This window comes from Pteropus vampyrus, unplaced genomic scaffold (genome assembly GCF_000151845.1).
Source record: "Pteropus vampyrus isolate Shadow unplaced genomic scaffold, Pvam_2.0 Scaffold554, whole genome shotgun sequence".
Classification (NCBI taxonomy): Eukaryota; Metazoa; Chordata; class Mammalia; order Chiroptera; family Pteropodidae; genus Pteropus; species Pteropus vampyrus.
The window spans coordinates 232,317-258,952 of NW_011889335.1; the positions used below are offsets into that span (position 1 = coordinate 232,317).

A 26,636-nucleotide genomic window follows, 5' to 3' on the forward strand; every position below is an offset into this window, starting at 1 on the left:
AGCAGCGGACTCACGGCAAATTGAGAGTTCTCTGGTGGCTCGTGGAGTACCAGCTACTCTGCCTTTGGAGGCCAATAGAGGGTGTCAGCAGAGCTTTGTCAAAATAGATCACAAGCATGAAGTTGTAAAATTGCAATTTACAACAAAAAGACTTTGGGATAACGGGCAGATCTTAGGCATGCTAAATACATGGCAAATATTTAGAGAGGCTTTGTAAGCAATTTAAATATTGTTAGGGGAAGTCGCTCGGCATCTGTGGCGCATCCCAGAGGTAGAGGAAGAAATGTATCCCATCAAATGGTAAATAGTCTATTCCAGATGATAAAAATGTCCTCTGGCTGCCAGCGGACAGAGTTAAACTACCTGGCCAGAGGCGGCCTGAACCCGCACCCAGGACCGGGCTGGCGGCCGTTGGCCTGCGCGTCCCGCCTGGCGTCGTAGTGCGGCCCGCGGGCCACCGCCGTCTCTGTCGGTTCGTCCTCACAGTTGGGATTCCCCGCAGGCCTCGGGGACCCGGGGACAGTGACGGTTGGTCTCCGGATCCCCCTGTGTGGTGGGAGCAGGGCGGGGTCAGTGCCTGGCGGAGCCGGGTCGCGACCCCGCAGGCCGCAGCGCCCGGTCGCCCGTCCTGTGCAGCCGAGGCCACTCATTTTGTTAAAGGTTCCGTCGTATATTAATTTTAATTTTAAGTTGCGGCGTGTGTGCTACAAGGTGACGCCACTGGCATTTTGATTAAGGATTTTATACACGGAAAGATTTTCATTATCCGCGCTCCCAGAGACGGCGGCCGGGCTGCCCGGCCCGCAGCTGTGGCGTGTGGCGTGGGCCGGCCGCGAGGTGCACCCCGGCCGTCTTCTCCCTCGGGTGCCGTTAACGAGGCCTCTTACTCTCGGGGAAGGCAAGACTCTCCACCGCTAGAAAGAAGAAAAAGCACGATGGCTTTTGCTCATTTAATCTTTGATTTCAGGAGTGCAGCAGGAGCACGTGGAGTCACTGAGTGACGGCAGCGCGAGCCAATCGGAGCGGCAGGGGCTGGCCCCTGCGTTCGCTGAGTGGCTGCAGTGGCGTTGTGTGCACACGCGACATAGCCCTGGGAACAGAAGTTCAGGGATGCAGCTCCTTTGTGTGTGTGTGTGTGTGTGTGTGTGTTAAACAGGGTATTTCATAGTTAATTCATCCTGGTCGCTTTCCTTAATTCTTTTAACATCTGCCCAGATTAGGGCGAGGTGTCTAGTCATTAAGATGTGAGTGAAGAACGCGCCCCTGTCACACAAGTAAAGGGAAACATTTGCGAAACTCTCAGGGTGCGCGGACGGCCACTCAGCTGCCGGGGGCCTGCAGAGGTCAGGGGTGGGTGAGTGGAGACGGAGCCCCTGACACAGAAGTCTGCTGGCTTCCAGAGTAAGGTGGGCGACCCCCTTGGGGAAAGGCCTGTCCGGAGCTTGTTTGCAAGGGGGAGCTGAGTGCTGGTGGCACGCGGGCATCGGCCGTGCGAAGCCCTCTAGTGGATGCTGGTGGCACTGCGCTCCTGCCTGCCACCAGCACCTACCTCGTCCCCCTGGACCCTAAGCTGCGTGTGCACTGGTCCCATCAGGAGGGCAGTGAAGTGGGGGAGGGGCCACAGGGCCGTTCGGGGGCTTCCCTGTGGGCTCCCCGCACAGCCGGGCTGCCCATGGCCCAGGGCTTGACACGCCACGTCCTTTGCAGAGAGTGGACAGGAGCCTCCTGCGGGTGCCGACCTGCCTCGCTGGGACGGATGCTGACGCTTCAGCAGAGCAGAAGGCGCACAGGGCTGCTGTCTGGCGCCCTGCAGCCGCCTCCCCTCCCAGGGCTGCGGGGGAGGGGCACGTTCCCTGGGGCATTTTCTCTGCTGTCACTCCCCTGGCCCACGCTGTGCCATCTGTAGAGTCCTGTGTACTCTCTGCTCACACTGGGGTTCTGATAATTCTCTACTTTTTTTTTTTTTTTTTGGTAATTGCAGAATCATAAAATATTTTAATTTCAAGGTTAGCAATTTTCTCTTGCATACTTAATTTATAATTAGCTGGTTTATAAACCTGTTCTGCGAATATAATTTTACTGTTGCCAAATGTTCTTCATGAATAATTAAGGGCAAATCCCTATTTATCAAATTATTAATATACCTAATAGCCTCGTTCCCATAAACAATGCACCGGAGCTGGGTTTCAGGAAGACCTCTCCCGGGACCTGGAGCCGGTTCCCACCACGGCCAGGGCCCGCTCTGGGCGTCCGCACAGAGGGACGCTTGTGCTGCGTTGATGTCACGGCTCCCGGCCTTCTTTCCTGCACAAAAGCGCAGGTATCAGTAGCCGGGCAAACACAATGGCCATTCAGCGTGGGACTGGCCTCCGCGGCCTCGCGGACAATGTCGTTACTTGTTCTGCACTTTACCAGGAGCAGCTTTGGAGGAAACGTGGCAGATGAAACCGTCCTTTCAGCCTTTAAAGGTTTCTCTGGCTTCGCCCTGCCCCCACGAGTAGCGTCTGCCATTGGAAGAGGGGAAAGCGCGTCGTCCGTGTGAGTTTGGCCGTGAGGATGTGGGGAGCCAGGGGCCCGGGCCGGACGAGTGAGAGTCGGTCCTGGGGGTGGAGGGAGCACCGTAGATGTGCTTCTGCCCCGGGGGGAAGTGGCGGGTATCATGCCGGCCCCGGGGCCCCCCGCCTCCCGTCAGCGCCTCGAGTTCACGGGGGACAACAAAGCCATTCTCCTGGCACCAGGGTCCCTCGCCCTCGCACGCCAGCTGGTCCGCAGCGCATACTCAGCGCACACCTACCAGTGGGTCTGAGCAGCGGGACGAGCAGAGCCGTGATGCGGGGGGCGCCAAGCGTTCCGCGCAGCCTTGCGGGGCGGAGCAGCCGGGAGTTTGCGAGCGCGGTCTGCCTGCTGGCCGCTGGGCGCGTCAGGGACCGGGCGCCCGTGACAAGCACGGGAGCAGGCCGGCCTGGCCAGCGGCGAGCCCGTCTGTGGGTGCTGGTCACCGCCCCGGAAGGGGACCGGGGCCACGCTCCTCTCTTCTTGGGGCTGGCACGCGGGAGCCCACTCGCCATGTGTGTGCGACTCCGTGTGTATGATTCATTCCAGAGCAGTTTTAGTCCTCATAAAATATTCATTTTGGTTGTGCAGGGCCCTGTAATTGCTATCTCTCACCCTGAATTATTTATACCTCGCACAGACTGACAAAGCTTTGCCATGCGGCCCTAGATGAATCAGAAACACGGGTCTTTGCTGCCAACAGCATTATAGTCCCACAAAATATGGCACCAACGTCATTCCGGGCTGCCTCATCTCTAAATCCAGCTTTTCTTGATTTGACATTTTCTTTACTCTTCCGTCGTCGCAGTCGGGCAGAAAGGGGCCTCTTAACTCTAGACAGCAGCCCTTCTCGCCCGCGTTTCCGCCGCTGTGCTTCAGAGGACTAATGCGTCTTTATTGCCCACACTGTTTTATGCTCAGTAACAAGGCAGTGCTCGGGCTCACTTTAGAGCCATATATTATACATTAGCGATAAAATGATGCAAATAGTCCTGAGTTCTCTTCAAACAGATAGTGGAGATCAGCCTGGATCTAGCTGCTTGTCACCAAGACAGAAATAAAAGGTGACGGGCGACGTTGGGCCGAGACGCCACCCCCAGCTGCGGGCTGTGCGCAGGCCCCGGGCGGGGTCCCAGGTGCGGCCGGGGACGTGCTGGGCTTCTGTGGGCAGAGGGAGCCGTCACGCCCACGCTCGGCGTCCCTGACGCACCGTCCGTCCACCGTGCGGCCTCTGCCCAGCCCGCGCCCCCCGCGTCTGCCACCAGGCACGTTCCAGCATCGAGCGCCCCACTCACGCTGCGTGTCACAGTCCCCTGTGTGTCAGGAGGGGGCCCAGTGCAAAGGGCGTGGGAAACACGTTCGAATATTTAGGGAACCCGCGTTCAGACGAGTTAGGCGCGGGGAGGTCCGGACCGAGCCGCTCCCAGACCTCTCAGAACCAGACGGGAAAGCAGCCCAGAGGGCTCGGAAGGCCGGGAGCGCAGACAGTGGCAGCCTGCAGGGCTTCCGGGGAAGAAGCCCCGGGTGCCCAGGGCTCCGAAAAGCGGGCCCGGGGGGTGTTCGTGCTTGCAGCTGCTCGGGGCGCGGGGAGCCCGGCCAGGGTCCCCACACTTGGGCACCTTGGTCCTTCCCCGAGCCCCAGGAAGGGACTAATTTATGGCCCCTGGCTCATCAACAGAGAGAGGCGACAAGAGAAGGCTGGGTGCCGTGCCGAGTAATGGATGACCTGGACACGCACTTCTCTTGTATTTGTTGACACGCAGGAGTAATGAAGTTAAAGCTTCACACACATGTGCCCCCTCATTAAGCTGCATTACCTGCATTAAAACTAATAATTGCCACTCAGAGCTGTGCTCCCATTAATCATTTATAATGTTTTAATAAGTTTTTAATCAGGACCTAAAAGGCTAGAGAGGCCGGCGTAGGCAGGTATGACACTCGCGTCCCGTGTGCATGCACGGGCTTGACTTAAAATGGGATTTTTTTTTTTTTTTTTATTAATAATTCAACTCGCAAAGAAGGTAGCTCTTAATTGAGCGAGCTGGCGTGGATGGGAAACCGTGCGTCTAAGAGGAAGAGACCGGCGAGCTCTGCCCCATCTGGAGATTGGGGTGCGGGGTGGGAACGGACCACAGGAAGAAACCTCTCGTTCGTTTTGAGAACGGTCTCTGTAGCCAGGAGCGATCAGAGGCCCGGGCGAGGGTCCGTGGTCTGTGGGGCCCCGGACCCCGCGTGCGCACGTGGCGGGGGGCAAGGGCCGAAGCCTGGAGCCGGGGCGAGCGCGGGCGCTTAATCTCTGCGTGCGGAGCCCCTGCGAGCATCTCGCCTGCAGCGGGCAACAGGTCACGGGAGCATCTGACGCGAGGCAAGCGATGCTGGCATCTCTCTGAGCGAGGAGCTCCGTGATCAGAGCTGGCAAATAGGGCCGTCCGGAGGGAGCGCGGGAGCGTTTTAATGAGCCCGCAGCGAAAGACAGAACGCCGGCTGATTGACAGCGCGGAGGAGCTGGGGAAGCCACGTCAGGGCCGCGTCGCCCATTAGAAGCCGGGCGATGGGGGAGGGGGGAAGGGACCACGGGCTTGGGGGGCCCCCGCCCCCGCGCGGCACCGCACGCCCCACGCGCCTCCCGTGCCGAGCGGCCGGCTTCTTCTCAACAGATGACCTCATCATAGCTGTCGTGGAACGTCGGCCCCACTTCCAGAAAATGCTAAGCGGAACCCCGACGGCAAGCGGCCCGGCGGCCGACGGAGCGCGGAGCCCGTGGATGCGGCCGCTTTCTGAGTGTCTACCCGGCTTTTCCTTATCTGAACATGTTAAAACCACCCGGAAAAGTTGAACGCGAGTCGTACAGATTTCCCCGGGAGGAGGCCTGGGTGGGGTCACCCCGGGGGTGGATGCGGGACTGGCCGGCAAAGCTATTAAATCCCATCAGATCTCGTCGGCATCGTTTTAATGAGAATCATTGCAGAAGTACAAGATCACGGTATCTGTAAGTGCCTCTTGACAGCCGCTGCTGAAATTGTGATGAAAAGAAAAACCATTATAGCAGAAATTTAGCGATAAGGCCCTTCGGAGGGACGGAGGGGCCTAGCGTGGCTCCAGACCGTGGAGGGTTAATTTTCTAAACCTAATAATGTTCGATAGTGAGGTATTTGTCAGGAGATAAAGAAGTGATAGAATCTGGGCAGTGGGTCCCTCGGTGATTGTAGTACAAATATTGTTAATGCAGTGTGGTTACTGCAGCGAGGGGCACTGAGGTAGCTTCGTCCGCCCGAGACAGCCCGTGCTGCCGGGCAGCGGGGCGTCCAGACAAAGGCCAGGGGGGCGCTGAACCGCGGGGCGAGCCGCAACCCCTGCCTGTCGCGTTTACACGCAGGACAGCGCACGTGCGGGGGACGGGGCCCACGGAGCACGGGGGCCCACCGAGGGGGGGCCGGGCGGCCCAGACCTCCGTCCCGGGGGAGGGGGCCCTCACAGAGGACATCTGGGCACAGCTGTAAAAGCCAGTGCCGTTACCCTCTGCCCCCTCCGTGATGACGTCACCGAGGCACCACAAGTGTATGAGACCCATAACTTGAAATGTACAAGAATTTAATAAGTCTGGTGTTAAAGCGATTTGTCATGGCATATTTGAAGAATAAATCAGACTAATGGACCAGATTTTTCCTCCCGTCTGGCATTAGAGAACGTGAGCCCCGTAATAGCTAATGGCAGGAGGGGGAGAAGAGGAGAGGCCTGGCATTAAGACCCTCGCATTTTGGAAATCCGATACGTATTGACCTGTGTACTATCTCAGAGCACAGATCTGATGTCAGCAGAATGCAGGCGTGTATCGGAACTGCTCATTACAGGGTTTGTGAAGGAGGCACATTGTCTCCAAGCACAGGACCCGATCAGCTAGGATTGCTGAGCAATCAATACTGTAGCCACTGATGGCCGGCGTGCGCCCGCCACAGCTGCGGCCACTGCTTTCGGGGACTTCCAGTAATTAGCAGGGACTTCGAGGAAGCACTCCACCGGTCACTTTCTTATCAGAGAAGAGTCTCTTAAAGGCTCTATCTTTTAATTTGAGGCTTTAACTCTTTCTTTCCAGGAGTGCAGACACACCGGCAGAGCCGCAGCCACGGGCACCCCGCGGGGGCGGGCCCTTCTCTCTCTGGGGCTGGGGTCGTTTTTGTCACAAGGGGAGGGAGGTGTGAGTGACATGGCTGGAAACGGACCATTTCGAAGTGCGCATTCACTGGCACCCAGGATGTTCCCAGGGTGGTTCAGCCACCAGCTGTCTAGTTCCAGACATTTTCGTCACCCCACAAGGAACCCCGAGCCCCTCAGGCAGCCCCCCGACACTTCCCCCCTCTCCAGCCCCCGTACCCACCAGTGGGCGGTGACTTTTACAGCCAGGTTGGTGTTCCATGCTCACTTTTTTTGTCATGGCTATAACGTATTAAAATATCCTGGCTTTGCCTTCTGAATTCAGTAGCTAAAAATGGGGGGTGGGGAGAGGGCTCGATTGGAATGGGGTGTCTGCGGTTCCCAGGACCCTCCAGAAGCTGTCAGCACCGTGATACGCACACGAACACCTTGGGCTTTTGGGGATGGCACGGAGGCCTGTGCATCGCCACGCTCGTGGGCTGCGTGCTGAGACCTCTGCCTTAAAGCGGAAGACTGAGCCCCCGCCACTCATGGAAGGGACCAGCATTTTTCATTCCTGACTCGGGCTTCCGGTGTCTGGGGCCAGAAGAGACGGTGGGCCTGCTGGGCCCGGGGCTGGGGTTCAGACCGGAGGGGCCTGCGAGGGGGCCCGGGCTCTCGGCGCTGAGTGGCACCTCACCGGTGCCGAGGTGGCGGCCGAGGAACCCTCGTCCTGCGTCGCCCGGCCCCTCGGGCTTGCTCCTTGAGCGTTCTGTCACTCACGCTTCCAAGCACCGTCGAGACCAACCGCGCAACCGTCTAAAAAGTAACAATTAAAAATTTTAAAAAACCCCTGCACGTAGGGTTCCTGAGATGCTGAGAATCGGCGATTTCAAACGCGTGCCATCCACACGCAAAAAGCCAGCCGCTGGAACCGCGCGAGGCGCCCGCTCCCGCCCCCGTCACCAGAGCGCCCCTGACTTTCCAAGGAGACAGTCTGTTTCTCCCTTGGCCAGAAGGAAGAAAGCATCGCTATGCGACTGAGGGCTTCGGTTAGGGGACCAGCAGGGGTGGCAGGGCCGGTGGCGAGGACGCGGGGCCGCGGCCGCCAACGCTTGCCGGCGCCACGATCTCCGCAGCGGTCTGCCACTGCTAGGTCACAGCTTTTGGTAAAAGTGGCAAGTTCTTCGCTGCCGGAACGGGAGGCAGAGGCACGGTGTCAGGTGAAACGGTCTCCTCAGCTTTTCCCTGACAAACCAAATTCATCCCTTACGTAATTGATAACGGCCTCGGCCAATTATTCTACACATTACAATACACAGAGGCCCCCTTTGCAGGCTTTGTAGGGCTGTAATTAGCTATGCTAATATCCCCTTTATTGGCCCTAATATCGCCCAACACCTTTTGCCATCCTGGAACCCACTGGAGCCCCATGGCCTGTCAGGACCGCTGATTATTGAGAAGGATGGCTTTAATCAAACATAATTGCGGCTAATTTTTCTCTCCTGCTCTCTGTTGCCAGCGCCGAATGCCACGGACTCCTTGATATTCCATTAAATTACAATTAAACAGCCTCCTTTGTTTCCGATTGTCCTGAGCAACGCCACAAAGTTGTGTAGCCGCTCGAAGGAGAACTGTTTGGTCCTAATTGCCTGCTCGCTCACAAAGGGCCAATTTGCACGATACCCCTGTAGAATTTAAACGGTTCATAATGTAATGGATATTACACAGGAGCCTCGCACTACAATTAAAATGATTTTCATCAGATAGAGAAGCTCTGGGTAATCAGCTTCATAAAAGTAAATATAAATGAACTAATTCATAGCTTAAACACACAGAAATGGAGCCGACTTTGAAATTAGTTGCTGTGGTGGGGGCCTGCCCCTCACCGCGTGACACCTAGACTGGGTGCCTCTTATTAGTTCGGGGCCTGAAAGGCGTCTCGGGCCCGCCACGTGTCCAGGAACGCGGGGTCGTTTGAGCCGACTCTGGCGCCGACGCCGCCGGGACCAAAGTTTGAACTTTCTTCAGCGGCCGTGGCTCTGTGTGGAGCAGGCGTGAGGCCGTCCCCCCGCGCGGAGGGCGGGCTGGGACTTTCCAGCTCAGACTCTGGGTGTCAGTTGCTGGACCCCGTGGCTCCCTGGTCACTGCCGTCCCAGACACAGGCCCCGGGTCCACGTTCGGGGGGTGCTGGAACGTGCCCTTCCCTCGCGAGTGGGTGGGGTCTCCAGCTGGCATTCCCTCCTGTCCCCTGAACACCCTGACGGGGACACTTGACTTCAGAAGTGACGAGAGCACACCTGCCCCCCTCCTAAGTGCCCCGGAGAACTTTCCGGGGCCCTGTGTGCCGTTCCTGAGCAGAGCAGGACTGGGGTGCGCTGGCGGGCGTGCGGCCTGTGCCCCGGGCTGCTGCCTTCTTTCCTGCCTGGGAGACACAAGTAAATAAAGCCCATATTTCAAGCTTGATTTACTCTCGTACCTGCTGTGGAAGACGATGACTCTTTAGGGAAATAAAGACAGGGTCAGGGGATTAGTGTACATAATGGTCATTTTGATGATGGGCCAACAGCTGCAGCGGGAAGCGCACGGCACACAATTAAGCGAAATGTACTAATGACGGGTTAGGGTTTTTATCGTCTCTTTGCCATCGAGCAGCAGATCCATGTTTAGCAGTAATAAAGAGTTTATTGGTGTTAAAGCCAAAGATTTTCTGACATAGGAAAGATTTTTCCTTTCATAACAAGAGTATTAAATCCTTTGTGTGCCAGACCCTGGAAGTGAGCTATGTAAAGTGGTCGTCAGATATTTCTTAGGAAAACGCCAGTTAAAGGGCAGTTGAGTAAGTGGTGGGAATTACTGTTTGGGTTTGCGCGTGGGGCGTCCGCTTTCCTCACCCGCTCCCCAAGCACCGCCCCAGCGCACGTCCCTGAGCACTAGCTGGCGGGACACGTACGTGTGCCCCACGTGTAACTAGACGGCGTCAGCTGTCACGTGCTGCTGGCCGTGCTGTGCCGTCCACCCTGTGAGGCTTAATTGGGTCCTCGAGTTAAGTGTAACCCAAACGAGGGTGAAAGTAAGTGTAAGGCTCCCCTTCCCCCTGTCCCAGCAGTTGTCACCCCTTACTTGGTTTGTGTGCTTGGGACTTGACGGCTTGAAAGGGGTTCTGCTGTCTGGGGCCACACACCACAGACCCGGCCCAGCGCCAGCCTTGCTGGAGACGCCGGAAGACGAGCAAAACTTCCATGAACACATCCAAAACGCATGTGCACGCACGCACACATGCACATGTACGTGTGCGCATGCACGTGTATGTGTGTGCACACGTGCATGCGTGTGCACGTGCACACACCCGTGTCGATGCATGTGGGCACACGTGCACATGAGCGTGTGCGTGCACGTGTGCGCTGCGCGAGCATGCACGTGTGCGCGCACATGCATGTGGATGTGCGTGTGCGCACACACGCACCTATACAGGCATTCATGCACACATGCGTGCACGTGCCTGCACACACACGTGTTTACATGCATAGGCACATGTGCACACACATGTGTCTACATGCACATGTGTTCACACACATGCATGTGCAAATGTGTATGCATGCACGTGTGCGCTGCACGAGCATGTGTGCACACGTGAATGTGCATACGTGTGCATGTGCGTGCATTTGAGTGCTAGCATCTGTGCGTATGTGTGTGTGCACTGGTCCCAGAGTCAACCCTGGAGAACACTTGGCGTTGACGGGGCTCGGCACCCAACTTGGCTAACCCGCACCTGATGGCAGGTGAGACCCGCGCCCTGCGACATTCGCAGCCGTGCCCGGTCAGACCTTCCAAACCTGCCCTGCTTGCTCGGAGGTGGCAGGGGGAGCTGGCTAAGCAGACGTCGAGGCATCTAAGGAAGCCCCCTCTGGGTGGGGGAGAGCTGACTGTCACAAGAGGGGCTCCGAGGCGGCCCCGTGCAGGCCAGCAGCCTCCCAGGCGGCGCCTGCTCAGATTAGCCGGGTGGTGATGTGTGGCATAATTGCACCGCGTGGCCGTCCCCGAAGTGAGGACCTAATTGCCTGACAGGACGATGACTCTGCCGCCCTCACCTTGTTAGGCCCCTTCCGATGCAGCGCGAGAGCCGCGTGGCCGCAGGTGCGCCTAATTCACCTCGCCCAGAGCGCGTGGGGTTTAATTGCACGGCGGTTGTTAGGAAAAATTGGTGGGTGGAGTATCAAGTGACTTACTGTGTGCTGGCGGCAGATGGTGTTAAGAGGCAGCGTGAGCCAAGCGCATAGGTGAGGTGAGTTAATAAAAGATGTAAATTCCGGCCTAAAATAGCGAGGCCCTGCCGTACGTGAGGACGTTTAATTAAGTGGCCGCTCTTCTCTTCCCATCAGTCGGGTTTTTGCCCTGGCGAAAGGCGTCAGGATGCGTCGGGAACGCGGTAGAGAGATGGCTCAGTCCGCCGAGGCTTTTTGTTTTCGGATACGGTCGTCGTCAACAAGGAACAGCACAAGGTCGAGTTCAAGGAAATCACGTGAAACTTCGTAGAAACTTCGTGGTCATCGAGTAGGCCAGGTGCTGTTCGGAGAGCAGATGGAGAAGACCTTTGCGTGGGGCCTCGCTGGACAGGACACTTAGACCCCCCAAGGGAGCGCATGTCAGCGTAGAGGTGCCACCGCCTTGGCTCACGACGGATGTGGCCTTCTCAAGATGAGGCAGAGGGGGTGCAGAGACAAAACCTCTTGTCTCCACGGTTGAGTCACAGCGAGGCTCCTGCTGTCCGTACTGTGAGCCAGAGCTTCTGCATTTGTCACCGAGTGTGCGGGAATGGGGAGGCCAGCATGATGCCGTTTTTGTCACGGCCTCTCAACATGCGGCCAGGACCCCGGAATCCTCATGCCTCAAAGCCAAGGGCAGAGCGTAGCGGGACGCACACCATGCTCACATGTGCCCTGGGGTGCCTGTGCGTGCCGGGGTGCCTGCGCGTGCTGGGGTGCCTGCGCGTGCCGGGGTGCCTGCGCGTGCTGGGGTGCCTGCGCGCGCCCCGGGTGCCTGTGTCTCTCCTGCCCTCCGCCGGGTGGCAGTTACATCTCCACAGCAAAGGCATCGATTGTCGCCATAAACACACACATAAATCTTTGCAAAATGCATCGTAGCCCCTAAAACAACACTCCCACACCCTTTCTTCTCTTAAGAGTTGTATTTCTTGTGACTTTTAAAATCCGTCTTTAGAAGCGTGTTTACCTCGGCAGCGGTGTCCTCTGGGGCCGCCAGGTGGAATGCAGCAGGAACAGGTAAATGAGTTTCGAATAAACGAGGAATAATTGCTCAGGATGGGTATGTCCCACAGCACAACTTATCCTAAAAAAACTGCCCAAAAGTCAAGTTTAACTAGGCGTCCCAGGTTTTTATTTGCTGCCAGCCCCTCTGGGGCGAGTGTTTGCTCAGTGGTTAACGGTCACTCGTGCAAAAACCTAGGCAAGAAATGGCCACTCCAGGCCACAGTTGTCGTCCCAGAACTTGGAAACCCATGACGTCGAGCCGTGTCCGCCGCGGCCTCACGCACGGAGGCGGTCTGTGTGGCCGTCTCCACGGCCCCCCACGCGAACGTGTCTCGGAGTGTTTGTGTCTTTTGTCTGATGACCCTAACAAATATCCATCTTTTGTATTTCCGTAGATTCTTTCTAAAGTTTTTCCTCAAGTGCAATCAGAACTGTTTGAAGAATGCGGGCAACCCCCGGGATATGCGGAGATTCCAGGTACGGCTCCCCCGGACGCGGCCGCGGGCGGCCTCGCGCAGGCCGAGCTCTGACGTTGCATGGCCTTTAGTGCTCAGGGGCTTGGGGGCAGCCAGAACCGGTCCGCTGGCTAAACCGAATGCTCTAATGGTGATCTGGCGTCTTCGCTGTGCCGGTCCCAGAGCCCGGTCGCGGCCCACGGGGCGTGGAAACCAGCTCTGAGGACACGGCCATGTTGTTGCTGCGGGCACGGGGAGCACCCTCGGGGCGGGCACTCCGGACGTCCCGGCCCGGAGTGACCAGGGCTGTAGGTTAACCAGGTTCCCACTTGTTTTCTACCATGGTAAGTCCCATGGGTGTGTCTCAAAAGGACTGTTTTAGGATTTTCTCTTCCAAATAGAATCTTCTTAACATTAGCGTCTGATTTAGCCCGATTCCTCTGTTATACGTGGCTGTCCAGGCCCCGTTGACGAGCATTGGGAGCCCATGCTGGAGGTCTCTCAGGGGTCAGTCGGTTGGTGGATTTTCCCGCGGGGAGAGCCACAGGTCAGCCTGTCGGGGATACGCAAGGCCTGGGCCCCCCTCGAAGGGAGCCACACCTGTCAGATGCAGGCCTCTGCAAATTCCATATTCTTCTTGCCTTTGTGAGTGATTTGAAGGTTACTTCAAGATGAAGGGTATTCTGCACACATGATGGATTATTTTGCTGATTTTAGTTGTAAAAATATTCTGGGCCGGGTCACGAAACTGCTGCTGGTCCCTACCAGCCTGCGAGGAACTTGCCTGCTGATGGAAGTGACTGCCAGATGGGATGAGTTCACCAGCAAGTTGCTCAAGGTGGTTTTAGAAATTTAACTTCTGCTTCAGTCTTTTAGGGAAATGTGACATCTGCCCTTACAACCAACCAGCCAATCAGAGAAGGGTCTTCAGGCTCGCCCAGGCCACGCTCTGAAGCTGCAGGCAGGGTCTCTGGCAAACAGTTGGGCCTGCATCCATTTGTCTTGCACAGGCCTTCACAGGCGCCCTCGATCCATCTGAGCAGAGCCCAGTCACACAGTAGTTCATCGACAGCCAAACACAGCATCAGTCACAAGTGGAGCCCTCAGCTCCTAGAAAGACTTCCTCCGGTCTCTCCAGCTAATCTCTCTGCCTCTCAGAGGTTTAACCGGACTTAGCAGGAGGTCAGGGCTCGCACGGCGCTTCCAGCTGGTCTCACAAGCCGAGCACCTTTCCGCAGGTGTGCCGCGGGCCTGGCCACGGCCGAGGAACAAAACACAGCTTGTCTGTTTTCTTAGTTGAACTACACTCTTTTCCCTTGGTGACTGACCCATATATACATGACAGAGCGGAGACAGTGCCCTTCATTTTATTTCTGCCTTTCTCGTTTCTTCAGCATGTCATGCTCTAGGAACTTTAAAAGGGTCAGGCCGTGTCTCAGCGTTAGTGGTGTGTCTGTGCATCCCAGGCAGGCATATGCTGGCTCCTTCACCCCAGGGCAGGGCGGGAGCAGCCGTGCGTCCTCTGGGCAGAGCGGCCAGGCCCCTAGCGGCGCCCAGGTGGTGTCAGAGCCTCCCCCGACCGGGGCCGGGGAGAAGGCCGCCTTGTGGGCAGCAGTCAGAGAGCATGCTGAGGTATCCAAATCAACACCTGGCAGTATTTCGAGGTTCAGAGTGGCCTGATGGGGTGGAGGCCCCCGAAATTTTGGCAGGGCCCATGGGAGAGACTCGTCAAGGACGGTTCCCCAGCAAGACAGCCCCTGGGGGCGCAGTGGGTACTGCCCCCACTTCAGTCTGCCTGTGGGGCCCGAGAGGTTTTTAAATGAAAGTTGAGTTACTAACACGCATCCGTATGCACGTACGCAGGTCTGACTTTCGTTGGACCCTTAAACATTTGACTTATTTATTTTTTTACGAATAAACTTGCTTTAGAGCAGCTTTAGGTTTACAGAGACATTTCTCAGACAGTGCCGAGAATTCCCACATAGGCCGGGGCGCCCCACGATTCCCCGATGATTAGTGCCTTGAGCTGTGTGGCGCGTTTGCTGCACAGGAGCCGATGCCAGTGCATCTTCCTTTGCTGAGGCCCACGGCAGCCTCGGCTCTCATAGGCAGTTTATGGGCGTGTTTCGACACACAGCCCAGTGTGGGGGGTGGATGCGGACGTGAGCCCCGCTGGTGCCCCACTCACCCGCTCACGCTGCACGTCTCTCTGTGGGGTGTGTTCCCTAGGGGTGCTGGCCCTCCCTGCTGCCCACACGCGGCAAAGCGCCAGGCTCCCTGCACCCCAAACCCAGGCCCAGCCCGTGAACCTGCTGTGAGATGCAGACGGGCCCCTGGGCCCCTGTCTTTGCCGTTCCAGTGCTCTGGAGAGAATGTGCCACACAGATGCCCCTCCGGAAGGAGAATCGCCAGGCGGGAGTGATTTCCCGCTTCTCGAGTGCATCCGTGGGTGCCACGTGGGGATGCTTGTCCCAGGGCCCCTGGGGCGCTGTGTGGGGTCAGCGAGGCCGTCCACCTCCCTGCCTTGGCCGTCCTCGGGGGCTGGACGTGGGACGGGAAGCCTGTCACTCCAGCAGAGAGGACGGTCCCTGGGCATATCAGGTCCTCGCACCCTTGCAGGGGACTTGAGAAAGGATACGGTCCCTGGGTCCCTCTCACTGTTCACACTCAAGTCGGCCTTGGCAGAGGCGACCAAGTTCATGACCAGACACTGGATGTGAGGGGGCGTTTGGATGGCAGAGCGTGGGGTGTGGAGATGCCTCTGATTTCTGAAGCCTTTTTTTCTTGGCAACTGAATTCTCACAAGTTTTCTAGGGAGGACGGTCTCAAGCGGACTAAATTTTAATTAGCTAAACTATCTAATCAATATGTGAACAGATCGATCAAAACAGCAGCTTTAAAATGAGTGGCCAGAGGGGGTGTTTCTGAAGCTAACGGCCGGAAGAAGGCGTCTCTGACTCGAATTCACTTGTTAGCATCACAGGAGATCGGACCGTAATCAGGGAGCAGGCTTCGAAGAGCAGCAGCGGAGTCAGAACCGAACCGAACCGGACGCCGTGACGGCCTCCGGGGCGGCCAGGCCGCGGCCTGGCGTGCCGGCGGCTCGGGGCGCCCTACGGGCAGCGGGGCGCCCTGCTCCAGCCCCGGTTTCACATCCGCTTCGTCCCGCAGGTGGTTGTGTCGACCACGGTCAATGTGGACGGCCACGTGCTGGCCGTGTCCGACAACATGTTCGTGCACAACAACTCCAAGCACGGGCGGCGGGCCCGCCGCCTCGACCCGTCAGAAGGTACGGCCCCTTCCTATCTGGACAATGGTAGGCACACGTTGCATGTCTTTCGCTTTGTGACGCTCTTTAGTTGATTCATGTCGACTTACTTTACTCGTCCCGGCCCCCTCGCTGGCCCGGCCCCTCACCCGTGCCCGGCGGGGCCTGGGTGCCCGCCCCCCCCCCAGAGTGGACGGGGGCAGAGTCCTCTCCGCCTCTCGCTTTACGGGGCGCAGCTCCCCCACTCACCTCGCCCGCCCGAGCCGCCACCGTGTGTTGGTTGGTTGGTTTCTAAGCTTTGTTTTGCTTAGAGCGCTTCCTGAAATTTTAGTTTATTTGGTTTCGTTTTGGCTTGTCCAGAGCCCCCATCCGCAGGGTCATTCCCAGATACATCCCATCCCATGAGCTCAGAATGGGCCTGAGGACCATTTCCTGCCCCTGGGCGGGGGGCAGGGGGAGCGAGGGGTCACGCGTGGGGGTGGGCAGGGGGCGTTTGTACCAAACGCTTCCAAGGGGCAGGCTTCTTTTGCTTGTTAAAAGAAGAATTTTGGTGGAGTGGCGGGCGGGGCAGGTGCTCTCGACTTCACAGCCAGACACGCCGGGTACGCCCGGGCCCTGCCGCGTGCAGCCTGCGTGACCCACCACCCCCCTTAGTCAGAGTCGTCCCCACGGTCAGGCGAGTCGTCATAACCGCGGGAGTCTGACCAATGGGAACTGCTGAGAAAGTAATGTGTTTTTTTTTGAAAAAGCGAATTATAAACAAAACAGCAGGATTAACTCCTTTAGAGCGAAGAGCCCATCAAACTAAGCGGTATCAGGACAAACCCTCCATCCTGAGGCCCCGGATTCTGGGGCCACACTTGACGCAGACATAAAACCTGGAAGAAAACGCGTGGATCTGCGGCGGTCCCCAAAAATAAACGAACTTGTTTTTCTGCATTAACGACGGAGGTACACGAGAACAAAAGTATAATAATTAAAGGTCGCCCTGGGCCCCAGGGTCGTTAGAATCTGTGACGTACTGTTTATCTGCTTCCTATGCACTGAAGGTAGGTGTGTGTTTTGCTTAGCAACCATCGCTAATGAGGCTCACAATTAAGAAGGTTGAGTCCCCGTCCTCAGCCCTCGCTTCCCCAGAGAGCTGGAGCTCGCAACGCAGCGGGTTCAAGGAGGCCTGGTGCGAGACTGCAGTCCGGGTGCAAAGTCGGCCTCCTCTAACGAGCTCTGATGACATGACCGGAGCATGAGTATTTATTTTTGTACGTAGCATGAAAAAGCGTTTGACTGTAAGCAGAAAGTGTAACGTTCAGAGAAACGAAGGCCACTAGTGGGTGCCTTGGAGATAAAACCCAACCAATCAGAAGCTGTTTGCAGAGGCAGTCTTGATCAGTGTTTTTTTTTCATGTTTGTTTCTCAGTTGTTTTTTTTTTTTTTTTTTAAATCAACATTGGAACCGAGTCACTTTCTTGCAAAGAGATCAGAGTACCTTGTCCCACCCCAGAAAGTGGCTCCTCATTTTAAAGCACAAAGAGGTGACTCTGAAAACTAGCCTACGAAGGTCTTCGTGAGAAAGGCATTTGTCTAAGTGGTAGGGTTTCGTTTGGTAAGGAAGGCCCGGCTCTCGAGTGCGCTGCAGCGTGTCCTGGGCTCTGTCCAGCAAGGAGACACATCCGTGCTTCCGTCACTGCCTGAGAGAGCCGACCCCGGGGAAGTCCATTTCTAGGTGTGGGCGTGTCTCCCAGAGCCCGTTTCCCACCTCCTGTCTGCTTAGGAAATGTCGCGGGCTGGCTCTTGGCTTCGAGTCAGTCCCACATTCTTCAAGGAAAAAGCGCCTCCGTAAACCACAGATCTCTGCTTCTGTGCAGCCTCTCCTGGCTAACACCTCATTATCCAATCATCCAATATTCACCAGCAGTGTGTACACACTCGCCGATGGTCTCCAAGTCAGCGAGTCCCCTGCTGTTGCCGTGGACGGCTGCCATCGCGTCCTTGGAGCGCACAGAAAGCGGGGCCGACTGTTTACAGTGCCGAACACGGGCGAGGGGACAACCAGCGGTCTACCTCCCAGCGCGGCCCGGCAGAACCCAGGCTTTCGTGTTTTTTCCTTGTCACTTGTCCCCTCGTCAACGACCGCAGCCCCGTTTAAACCTTCCGTGAGCCCTGCCCAGCACCCGGCCTGCAGCGCGGAGCGATTTGCATGCCAAGCGCCGTAATGCGGTTAGGTTTATGCAATAAGGACACTGAATCCAGGCTGCAGGGCTTGAGCGGGTGAGGGGGAACAGATGGCTCTAGGAGAGGTAAAAGGTATAATCCTATCAGCTGGAGTATCAGCCAGCCATCTGGACATCCCAAGCACAATTACAAGACGTTTTAGCAGGCAGAACAAAGGAGTCTTCATGAGGCAAGATCAGGCCTGTTTGAGTGCCTCAATATTGTGAATGCAGAGGAAGGTGACAAATGCTGCGATGTGACTCAGGAGAGCTCGCTGATTAACGGGAAGCAGGGCGGGAGGCTGTTTACCAACAGGATCCTGGATGCGGCGGAGAGACCCCGCGAGGAGGAGAGGCCAGACAGCGTTTTGATCAAGTCTCCCGTCTTTCATTTCGAAATCCTCGCCCAGCCGCCGGGCAGCCTGGCCCCTGGGCGAGCCGGTCCACGTGGGTGCCCGGGCTGGAAGCGGGCAGGAGGGCGGCACAGCCAAGGCCGTTTGTAGTGAGCGCCTCTGCCCCCGAGTAGGCCGAGGGAGGCGCCCTCGAGTTAAAGGCAGGTCGCTCCGGGCACGTCGGGGCTGCGAGAGGCACGCACGCCTCCTGTTCCGGAGGCCGGGCCGCCAGGAGAGCTCACGGACCGGGGTCTGGCCGGGGTGCGCCCCACCGTGGGCCCGGGGAGAGAGCTGTGGAGCACGCGGGGACACCCTTCCCCACCGCCTCTCTGCCCGGCTGTCCCGTCCTCTGCTGGAGCACGTCATGCACGTATATCATGAGATCTCCAGCGCTGTCTGTGTGTTCACTTCGCTACGGCCCCCATCAAACACGTGTCCCCTCTCTATATGTGCATTGAAACGCATGCAGATACGGCGGGAGGGAGATGGCCAGCGGCCGCGAGGGGGCCGGGCCGGCCCGGTTCCCTGGCGCTCAGAACCGCCGCACGTTCCGAGGCGCCGCGGCTGGCCCCTGGGCCACAGCTGCCAGATAGCGTCTCCTGTGCACGCACTGGATCCTGGATTTTTTCCTCTTTTCTCACCTCCAAAGTAAATTTGTTTACTGTAATTTTTTTTTTTTTCTGAATTATTTGCCATAATTGGCTGTGCTGATGAAGGTCACCCCCTTGGAGGAGACTTGTCAGTCTTTAGAGAGCTGATCCTTTTCAAATGCTCTCCATGCAATTAAGAAAAGCAAATGTCATTCGGAAGCCTCAGAAATGAAAATTTGTATGAACTTATTAGCATGAAGTCAACAGCGCTAGTTAAGGGCAGGCTCGCAGTGTGTGCCCTGTGCTGCTGCTGCTCAGGGAGACACGCTCGGAGTGAGCAAATAGAACCCCCGCGAGCCCAGCATCAAAGCAAACAAAGGCGGGCGCGTGTCGCGGAGCGAGCGACGACAATGGCTCCCGGTGATGGACTAGACGGCGCGCGCGCAGCGCTGGCCGCCCGGCGGGAAGACCACGCACGCAGGCTTCCGGAAAAGGCCGCGTGCAGACGCGCGGCCACGGCCCACCCAGCGTCTGAAAAGATGATTCGTTTGAGGGCGAGCTGCACGGGGGCTGACGTAGGACGAGCAGACTCAGCGGGCCCGAGCCGTCCGCTGGGGGGCGCTCGTCTGCGCACGGCCGAGGGGCCCGCCAGTGACCGGGCGGCTCGGCGCGGCCGTAGTGATGACCTTCTGGACGCGTGTCCGCAGGGGTTGTTGGGGCGCGACGGAAGAGCACCCTGCGGGCCGAGTCCTCCGTCTCCGCTCAGCCAAACACCCGTCCCGCCACGAAGCTGGGAGGAAGAGGGTGCCACCCGCGGGTGGCCCAGGGCCGCGGTGGGGACGTCCTCGTCTCTCTGGTTGGAGGACTGGCCCAGGCCTCCTACCGCCTGGGGTACAGTTGTGTCCAGACGACATTAGGAGGCCTGGCTAGATCAGGGGCCACCGAGCCACCCATCACACAGGCCTCCACAGCTGTCTCTGTAGGCCAGAGGTGGAGAGGTAGAGCTGGCCCGCAGTCCTGGGTGACAGAGCAGGGCCCAGCGCAGTGACAGGCAGCAGGCGTGTGTCCACGGAGCGCCTCTGTGTGCTGGCCTGCCTGCAGAGGGCCAGCAGAGCGGCAGGCGAGGTCCGCCAACACCACGGAGAGGGGCCGATCGCAGCCGGGACCGGCCGGCCTCTGCAGCTCCCGCTCGGCCTGCCGGGCTCTCGGCCGGGAGCACCCCGCCGGCCTCCCCCAGGCCTCCCAGCTGTGGCCTCCTGGCCCCTCTGCCCCGCGCCCTCCCTCTGCTGCCGGCCTCCCCGCCCCCCTGCAGGCCAGCCCCGAGCAGAGCAGGCCAGGCCGCAGCAGCCATTGTAATAACTCATGCAAATGTGAGGGCTCGGGAGACAAAGAGAGGTCAGGCCAGGGGCTCGGGGATTCCTGTCGACAAACAATATTAGATGTAAAATGTGTACCTTTGACAAAAGTATTAATAGAGCGCTTTTGATTTTTTTTCCTCCTGATGAAAAGTGAAAAGTAGTAATTGTGGAGTGACAGAGGAAAATGAAGTTTTGAACTGAAAGGCAAAGTTCGCGGATGGAAAAACCCAACCCAATTAGCCGCTTATGAGGAATCGAAATGCAAGGCATTTGCTCTCCCATCTCCCTCAACAACCTTTTGATTGACTCTGCTTAGATCTGAACAGCGGAGCAGATAAATCGACATGCCACATGCACGCGATGCTTAATCATTTGTAATAGTCATATTTGCCCTGACACGTAATTTGCTACATCAAGCCATTTTTTTTCCTTGCTCACCAGCATTCGTGGCCTGGCCTTTGCTTTATAAAACATTTAATAGTTTGCTTTAAACACACCAACACGCCGGTCTGCGATTGCCCTTTGCGTGCGCCTGGAGGACCGGCCGGCGTGTCCTGCCGCTGGGCCCGGGCCACCCGAGGTGGGCAGCGTGGCCGGCCGGGGCTAAGGTCTGCCCTCTCTGTCTTGTGTGAGCAGCCACTCCGTGCATCAAGGCCATCAGTCCCAGTGAAGGCTGGACCACGGGGGGCGCGACCGTGATCATAATCGGAGACAACTTCTTCGACGGCCTACAAGTCGTGTTCGGGACCATGCTGGTGTGGAGCGAGGTAAGCCCGCACGGTCGGGCACCGGCACGGGCACCCGGTCCCCAGGGCCCCTGGTCACCGACAGTGGCCCGTGGCGGGGGCTTCTCCGGTGGGTGGGTGCGGAACGCCCAGCGCCCGTCCTGGGGCTTCAGACCTGCTGGAGGAGGTCCCGCATACCCTGGAACAATTAGTGCTCGAATTACTAGGAGCAGGTTGAAGGGGACATATGGTGGCAATTTTCATATGAATGATGCCCTGTGGCCTTTCCTGCAAACTAAAACCCGGGGTTGCTGGCAGATATTTTTCTTAAAGAGCACTGGATGCCGCGTCTCTGGGTGACAGCTAGGAGGGGCGTCCGAGACCAGGGTCCAATTTTGCTCATTTTGGTAATTATATCCAACTGGTGAGTGTCGGGCGCCGTGCTGAGGGCCCCTGTGTGGTTTCGCAGCTGATCACGCCCCACGCCATCCGGGTGCAGACGCCACCGCGGCACATCCCCGGCGTCGTGGAGGTCACCCTGTCCTACAAGTCCAAGCAGTTCTGTAAAGGTGCTCCCGGACGGTTCGTCTACACCGGTGAGTGCGCGCTTCAGCCTTCCTGGCGACGTGGTGGGAGGCGGGTGGCCCCTTCGGGCTGCACGGGGGGCTCTGGGGTGAGGTGAGGACGCTGGGCCCCCAGGCTGGCTTTTGTCATGTGCACGGTATCTGCGTCCCCGTCTGAGATGGCGAGACACCATCTGGCCACGTGACCTCGGGCCCCTCCCATCTGCGGCCCTCTGCCTCTCACCTGTGAGGCTAGGTGGTGGGGTTCTCAGCAACGGGTCCCCCTGCCTCCCATCGAGTAGCTGCCCAAGTGCTCGGCTCGTGCCGGGGCCCTAGGCCTCCATCTCGTCCTTGTGGCCGCCCTGTCTTGTCGCTGTTGTCCATTTGTACAAGCTGAGACTCAGGTTAAGTCATGTGCCCAAGGTCACATGCCCTGTAAATGAGGGACCTCCAACCCAAGCCAGGTCTCTGCTCGAGGCCTGGGGTTTCATACCAGACACCTTTCTGCTTCCGTATTTTGCAGAGGTCTCGGCAAACTCGTGTCAACGGCAGGAGTTGCCTCTGAAGTTAGAGTTTGTCACCTGAAAGCTGTCTGTCTTGCAGCTGCTCTCAGCAGAGCTTAGTTGAGAGAGTTTGTTTGAGGTCACGTCTGAGAAACACCATACATCAGTGTGAGGCATGGTCATGTTTTGATTTCTGTCCTCGCCAAGTGCAAAAAGAGTGATATTTGAGATGTGTTTTTAACGATGGACAACACCTGCTGAAAGCTCGTGAGGGTGAAAGGGACAAGGACTTGTCCTCAAAGAACTGTGGCCTTGATGTGTGTGAGCGGCCAGGGCGGCTGGGAGGCGCGTGGCAGGAGCCTGGGTGGGGACGGGGGCTTCAGGGTGCTCTGTCACCCGCTGCGGGGCACCCTGCAGGTCTGGCCTTTCATTGGGATGCAGACCTGTCTTCTGTCTAGCCGGCAGGTGACACGGCGGGCCCGAGAGGTCCCTTCCACTTTGGGGTTTGAGGACGGAAGAGAGGCTACTCACCCACCCCCTTTGAAGAAAGTTGAGTGTGAAATACAGAATGTAAATTCTTCCACTGCCCACTTTCCAGTGGACCCAGTGTCACCCGGGCCAGCTGGACTCCAGTGACCCCTGGCGTCCTGGGTGGAGGAGACGGCCCCTCAGCGCTCAGTAGCCCTCCATGTGGTCCAGGTGGGAGGTGGGGACCTGCCCCACATCAGGAGCTTCTGTCCCCTGGGGACGAGCACACGGTCCCTAGAGACCCCAGAGCAGGGGCAGGACCTGGGCTCGATGCTCTGGGCCCTCTGGTGGACTCAGAGACGGAGAGGGCAGCTCGTCCAGTCTGAGGCACCCCGTGTGTTAAAGACCCGAGAAAAACAGAGTTGCAGAACTTGGGGCACCCTGAGGACTTTACGTGTTTCCGCCAGCGCGGGAGGCCGCTGTGTGCGCGGGAGAGCTGGACGTCAGGATTGGCTGGGCTCGGTGGCCGCTCAGCACACCCGCTCATGTCGACTGCTGGCCGGGGCGTCGCTCGTCTGGGTGTCCGGCCCACGAGCCCCAGGCCTTAGAGGCCAAGGGCACCCGCTCTGCGCTGCCTGCTGCCGGCTGCGGCCTGGGCCCCCGCCCCCTCCGAGGGCCGCTGGTGCTCGGCCTCACGCGCGGTTGTGCTGTCACGGGGAACCTGGGGCCGGGTGTGACCCGTGGAGGTGCCCAGCGACTGCTGCCTCCTGTGACAGTTACTGAGGTGTACCTCCGGTCGGCGTCCCGCGCTCCTCAGCGGCGGGGACATCTGTCACCCGCTCAGGAGCCGTGCGGGGTGTCCCGTGTCTGCCGCGTGATGCGTGGGGCCTGCGTGGCTTCAGGCGCTACAGCGGGCGTGAGCCTGTGCGTGGGGAGACCGCCGGCTCTCTTGGGAGTGGCTGGGGAAGCGCTCGTCCCAGGCGGACTTGCCACCCTGCTGCAGCCCCGCGCGGGGCCCCGCGGGGCCTTCGCCCGTCACACCCCCGCACTGCGGGCCCCTCGTGGGGAGAAGCACGGGCTGCTGGCGGGAGCGGTGACTCTTCTCAGACGGAAGGGGTGGAGGTTGGGCCGGGCTCCCCGAGCCTGTCGACGGCTGAGGGTTCCGCCGGGGGGCGGGGCGGGCCCGGGCTGAGCACTGGACGGGGCAGCTGTGTTTGCGGAACGAGCGGGGAGCAGCTGCCTGTCACTGGCCGGCGGGTGTCACGTGCGGGGGCTGCAGGGAGGCGTCGTGCCTCTGCTCCAGGGCCGGGGCGGGCGCCGGGGCAGTTCTCTCTGCCCCTCACTGCCCTCCAGGTCGCCCGCCTTGGCAAGAAGCGGCCTCTGGCGGCATGGGGGGGTGCTCTCTCTCCTCCCCCCGAGGGAAGAGGTTTATCCTGCGTTAGCTGCAGCGCCACCCGCTGTCCGGAGGCCCGTCCTCCATCCCCACGGTGGGCACGGTGTCCACGCGGGCCTCTGGGCCGGAGGTCAGGATCCTGGCGGCCCACGGCCTTGGAGCTTCCTCCACCGAGAGCTCCCCACGAATGGGCCTGCCGTGGAGCCAGTCGGTGAGCTCCGCCTTCGCTAGCAGGAGGCTAATTTATTGCCTCCCTCACCCCAATCGTTAGCGGAATATACATTTCAAACGCCTGTAAGGGATCTGGGCCCTCCACTCTCAGGGCGCAGAGGAAAGGTGGGGTCGTAACCTGTCTGACCTGGAAGCTTCTGTCTGATTTGCATTGCCCTGAAATTGATGGGGACAATGAAGTAATCACTGGGAATTGCTCTCCCCCGCTGAAAGCTGAGCCAGCCCTCCTGGATGTCAGCATTCAGGCACGCAGCCCCTGCGGGGAGGGCACCGTCCCCTGGGCATCTGGCTCCCATCAGTGTCCCCCGGCCCGGAGGCTGCCGGGACACCCTCACATCGGACCTGCCCTAGGCAGCCACCCTGGGATAATGAACCTGAGCCGGGAGGAGGCCCCTCCCCCCGCCAGGGGCAAAGGCCTAAATGATCTGTTTACAGCGATCTGAGAAACACCAGAGTTTTCAGAATCAGACCCGATTAGTCAACCCCGAGTGGGCGTGGGTGCCCCCCGCTGCCCCAGCCCGCCCGCCCGGCCCCTCGCCTGCCGCTTTCAGCTACTGCAAGACACAATTACCTTGGGAAGCGCTGGCAGTCCAGTTGATTAGCACGGTGAATTAAAAGAATGAGTCACAAATGACATGTCCAGCTCTTCCATGCTCGTCCTTTGTACTCCCAGTGTGCCTCACCCCTGTTGTAAGAAGGTCAGAAATTAGAGAGAGAGAACAATTTTCAAGCGGCTGGCACTTAGGAGCAGAATTAACAATCACTCTGTATGTGATTGCCAGTTAACGGTAAATTGCCTCCTAGACTGTGAAATGCAATGTATGCGGGCGGGCACCTAAAATTAAATTAATGAGATAGTTGCTGCATTTAAAAGTGAATAGTGCAAATTAATAACTGAGTGCCGTGCTTGTTTTGGTATTTGTCTAACCCTGTACCGTTTGCTTTAATAATAATTAAAACGGCCCTACCCGAGAAACCCAATGTGCAGGCGGACAGACCCACAGTACAGGCGGACAGACCCACGGTACAGGCGGGCTGAACCGTCTCACCTTTAGAGTCTCGCCGGTAGTAACACATCCAATTGTTAAGAGCAGTAAAAGAAATTATTTTTTAATTAGAATAGAAGCATTGCAGTGTTATTTGATTAAGAACAGTTGGAATTTGTGTGCTTCTGATTGAAATTACGTTAGAGCAGAAAGTGCTTTACAGACACGTCTCCAGGAGCGAGGCGTTCTCGCACAAACGTGCGTGTGATCGCTTTCCGGAAGTGTCTGTTTGGCAGGTTTCCTGTTACACAAAACAGCGGAAGCTGGTCTATGGTGGCAGGACTTTGGCGTGGTTCCCCAGGACACCGGGGCGACGCATCAGGGGCGCCTAGGGTCGACCTGTCCCCAGATGTTTGCTTGGCCCACCTTCACTTCAGGAGTTTCTTTTGCTCAATTAAAGAAATTATCATGATCACCAGGAATCAGCGTGTCGCCTGCCACAGGCCAAGCCCACTTCCGAAGGGAGGCGTGGGCAGTCCGTGGCCCCCGTGTCCCGGGCGGGCACAGGCTGGCTTGCCTGCTGAATGCATGGCCCGGGCTCAAGTCTGCAATTTATTTCCTAGACGGGGACATAAAAATGATTATTTTCTGCACAAAGACGTGCATTCAATTTCAAGCTTATGAAATCATTACTCAACCAGTAATTGCTAACAGTTTGTGTTCTTTCCGATACAGTATTTATGCTTTTTGCTTTTTTTTTTTTTTTAAAGTCAGATTGTGCCTTAAATGGGTGCTGTGCCAAGGGGGTAGACAGCTTGTCCTCAGGTGCCGCCCTGGCCCCTGGCGGTGACAGTGTCCTTGCCTGCGGCCCCCCCGTATGCTCTGGCGGGCCTCCACCGTTTACCCCCACTTCACTGCACTGCTTGAAAGGCGCTCATGTTCTGAAGTGTTTTAAAGATCTTTTGTGTGCATTCAGATGTGATCCTGTCAACAGCACGGTGACACACTGTAGAGTCAATAGCGCCTTCGACCACTGCCAGCACCAGCCCGCTGTCTCCCAGGCCAGCGCTCTTCAAACAAATTACTTGTATCCACACAGCAAATGATTCCTAATTGCCTCCCACAAATCATACTGTTTTTACTATGCTAAACTAAACGCTGGCACTTCCCCATAAATGTAAACCACCTGATTATTTCGATTATACGTTTCTAACCACATATGTGGACACGGTGAAGGAACACATGTTGTAATCACGGGTCCCGGAGTTTGGGGAAGCTTCCGGCCAATTCGGTCAGTTGCTCCAGGGCGTCCCGCGTCCGTCCCGGACCGAGGGCCCGGCCGTGCTCCACGGCTCCCTGTCCAGCCCTCTGTGCAGCGGCTGCTCCGGTCTCCCTGGTTCCAGGGGCCCAGTTGGAGGGCATCAGTGGAGGTCCGCAGTCCCCTGGAGGGAGACACCTTTGCTTCTAGATGGGGCTAGTCACGTGACAGAACAGGTCAGGACGTGCGTTTTTGACTCAGGCCTCTCTAGACCCATCGGTA

At 57.9% G+C, this 26,636-nt stretch overlaps 1 protein-coding gene across 7 annotated transcripts in view; it reads left to right on the forward strand.

Moving 5' to 3' along the window:
- LOC105308182 (transcription factor COE3) overlaps positions 1–26,636 on the forward strand; it is a 115,715-nt gene that overhangs the window by 64,546 nt on the left and 24,533 nt on the right. For 4 of the 7 annotated variants that reach the window (XM_023525404.1, XM_023525406.1, XM_023525407.1 and 1 more), the window contains exons 6-9: positions 12,350–12,431; positions 15,581–15,725; positions 20,864–20,994; positions 21,422–21,548. In XM_023525404.1, coding sequence (XP_023381172.1) covers positions 12,350–12,431; positions 15,581–15,725; positions 20,864–20,994; positions 21,422–21,548 — 485 coding nt within the window. The remainder of the gene's footprint in view (positions 1–12,349; positions 12,432–15,580; positions 15,726–20,863; positions 20,995–21,421; positions 21,549–26,636) is intronic. The other 3 variants (XM_023525405.1, XM_023525409.1, XM_023525410.1) reach the window with 1 other exon arrangement.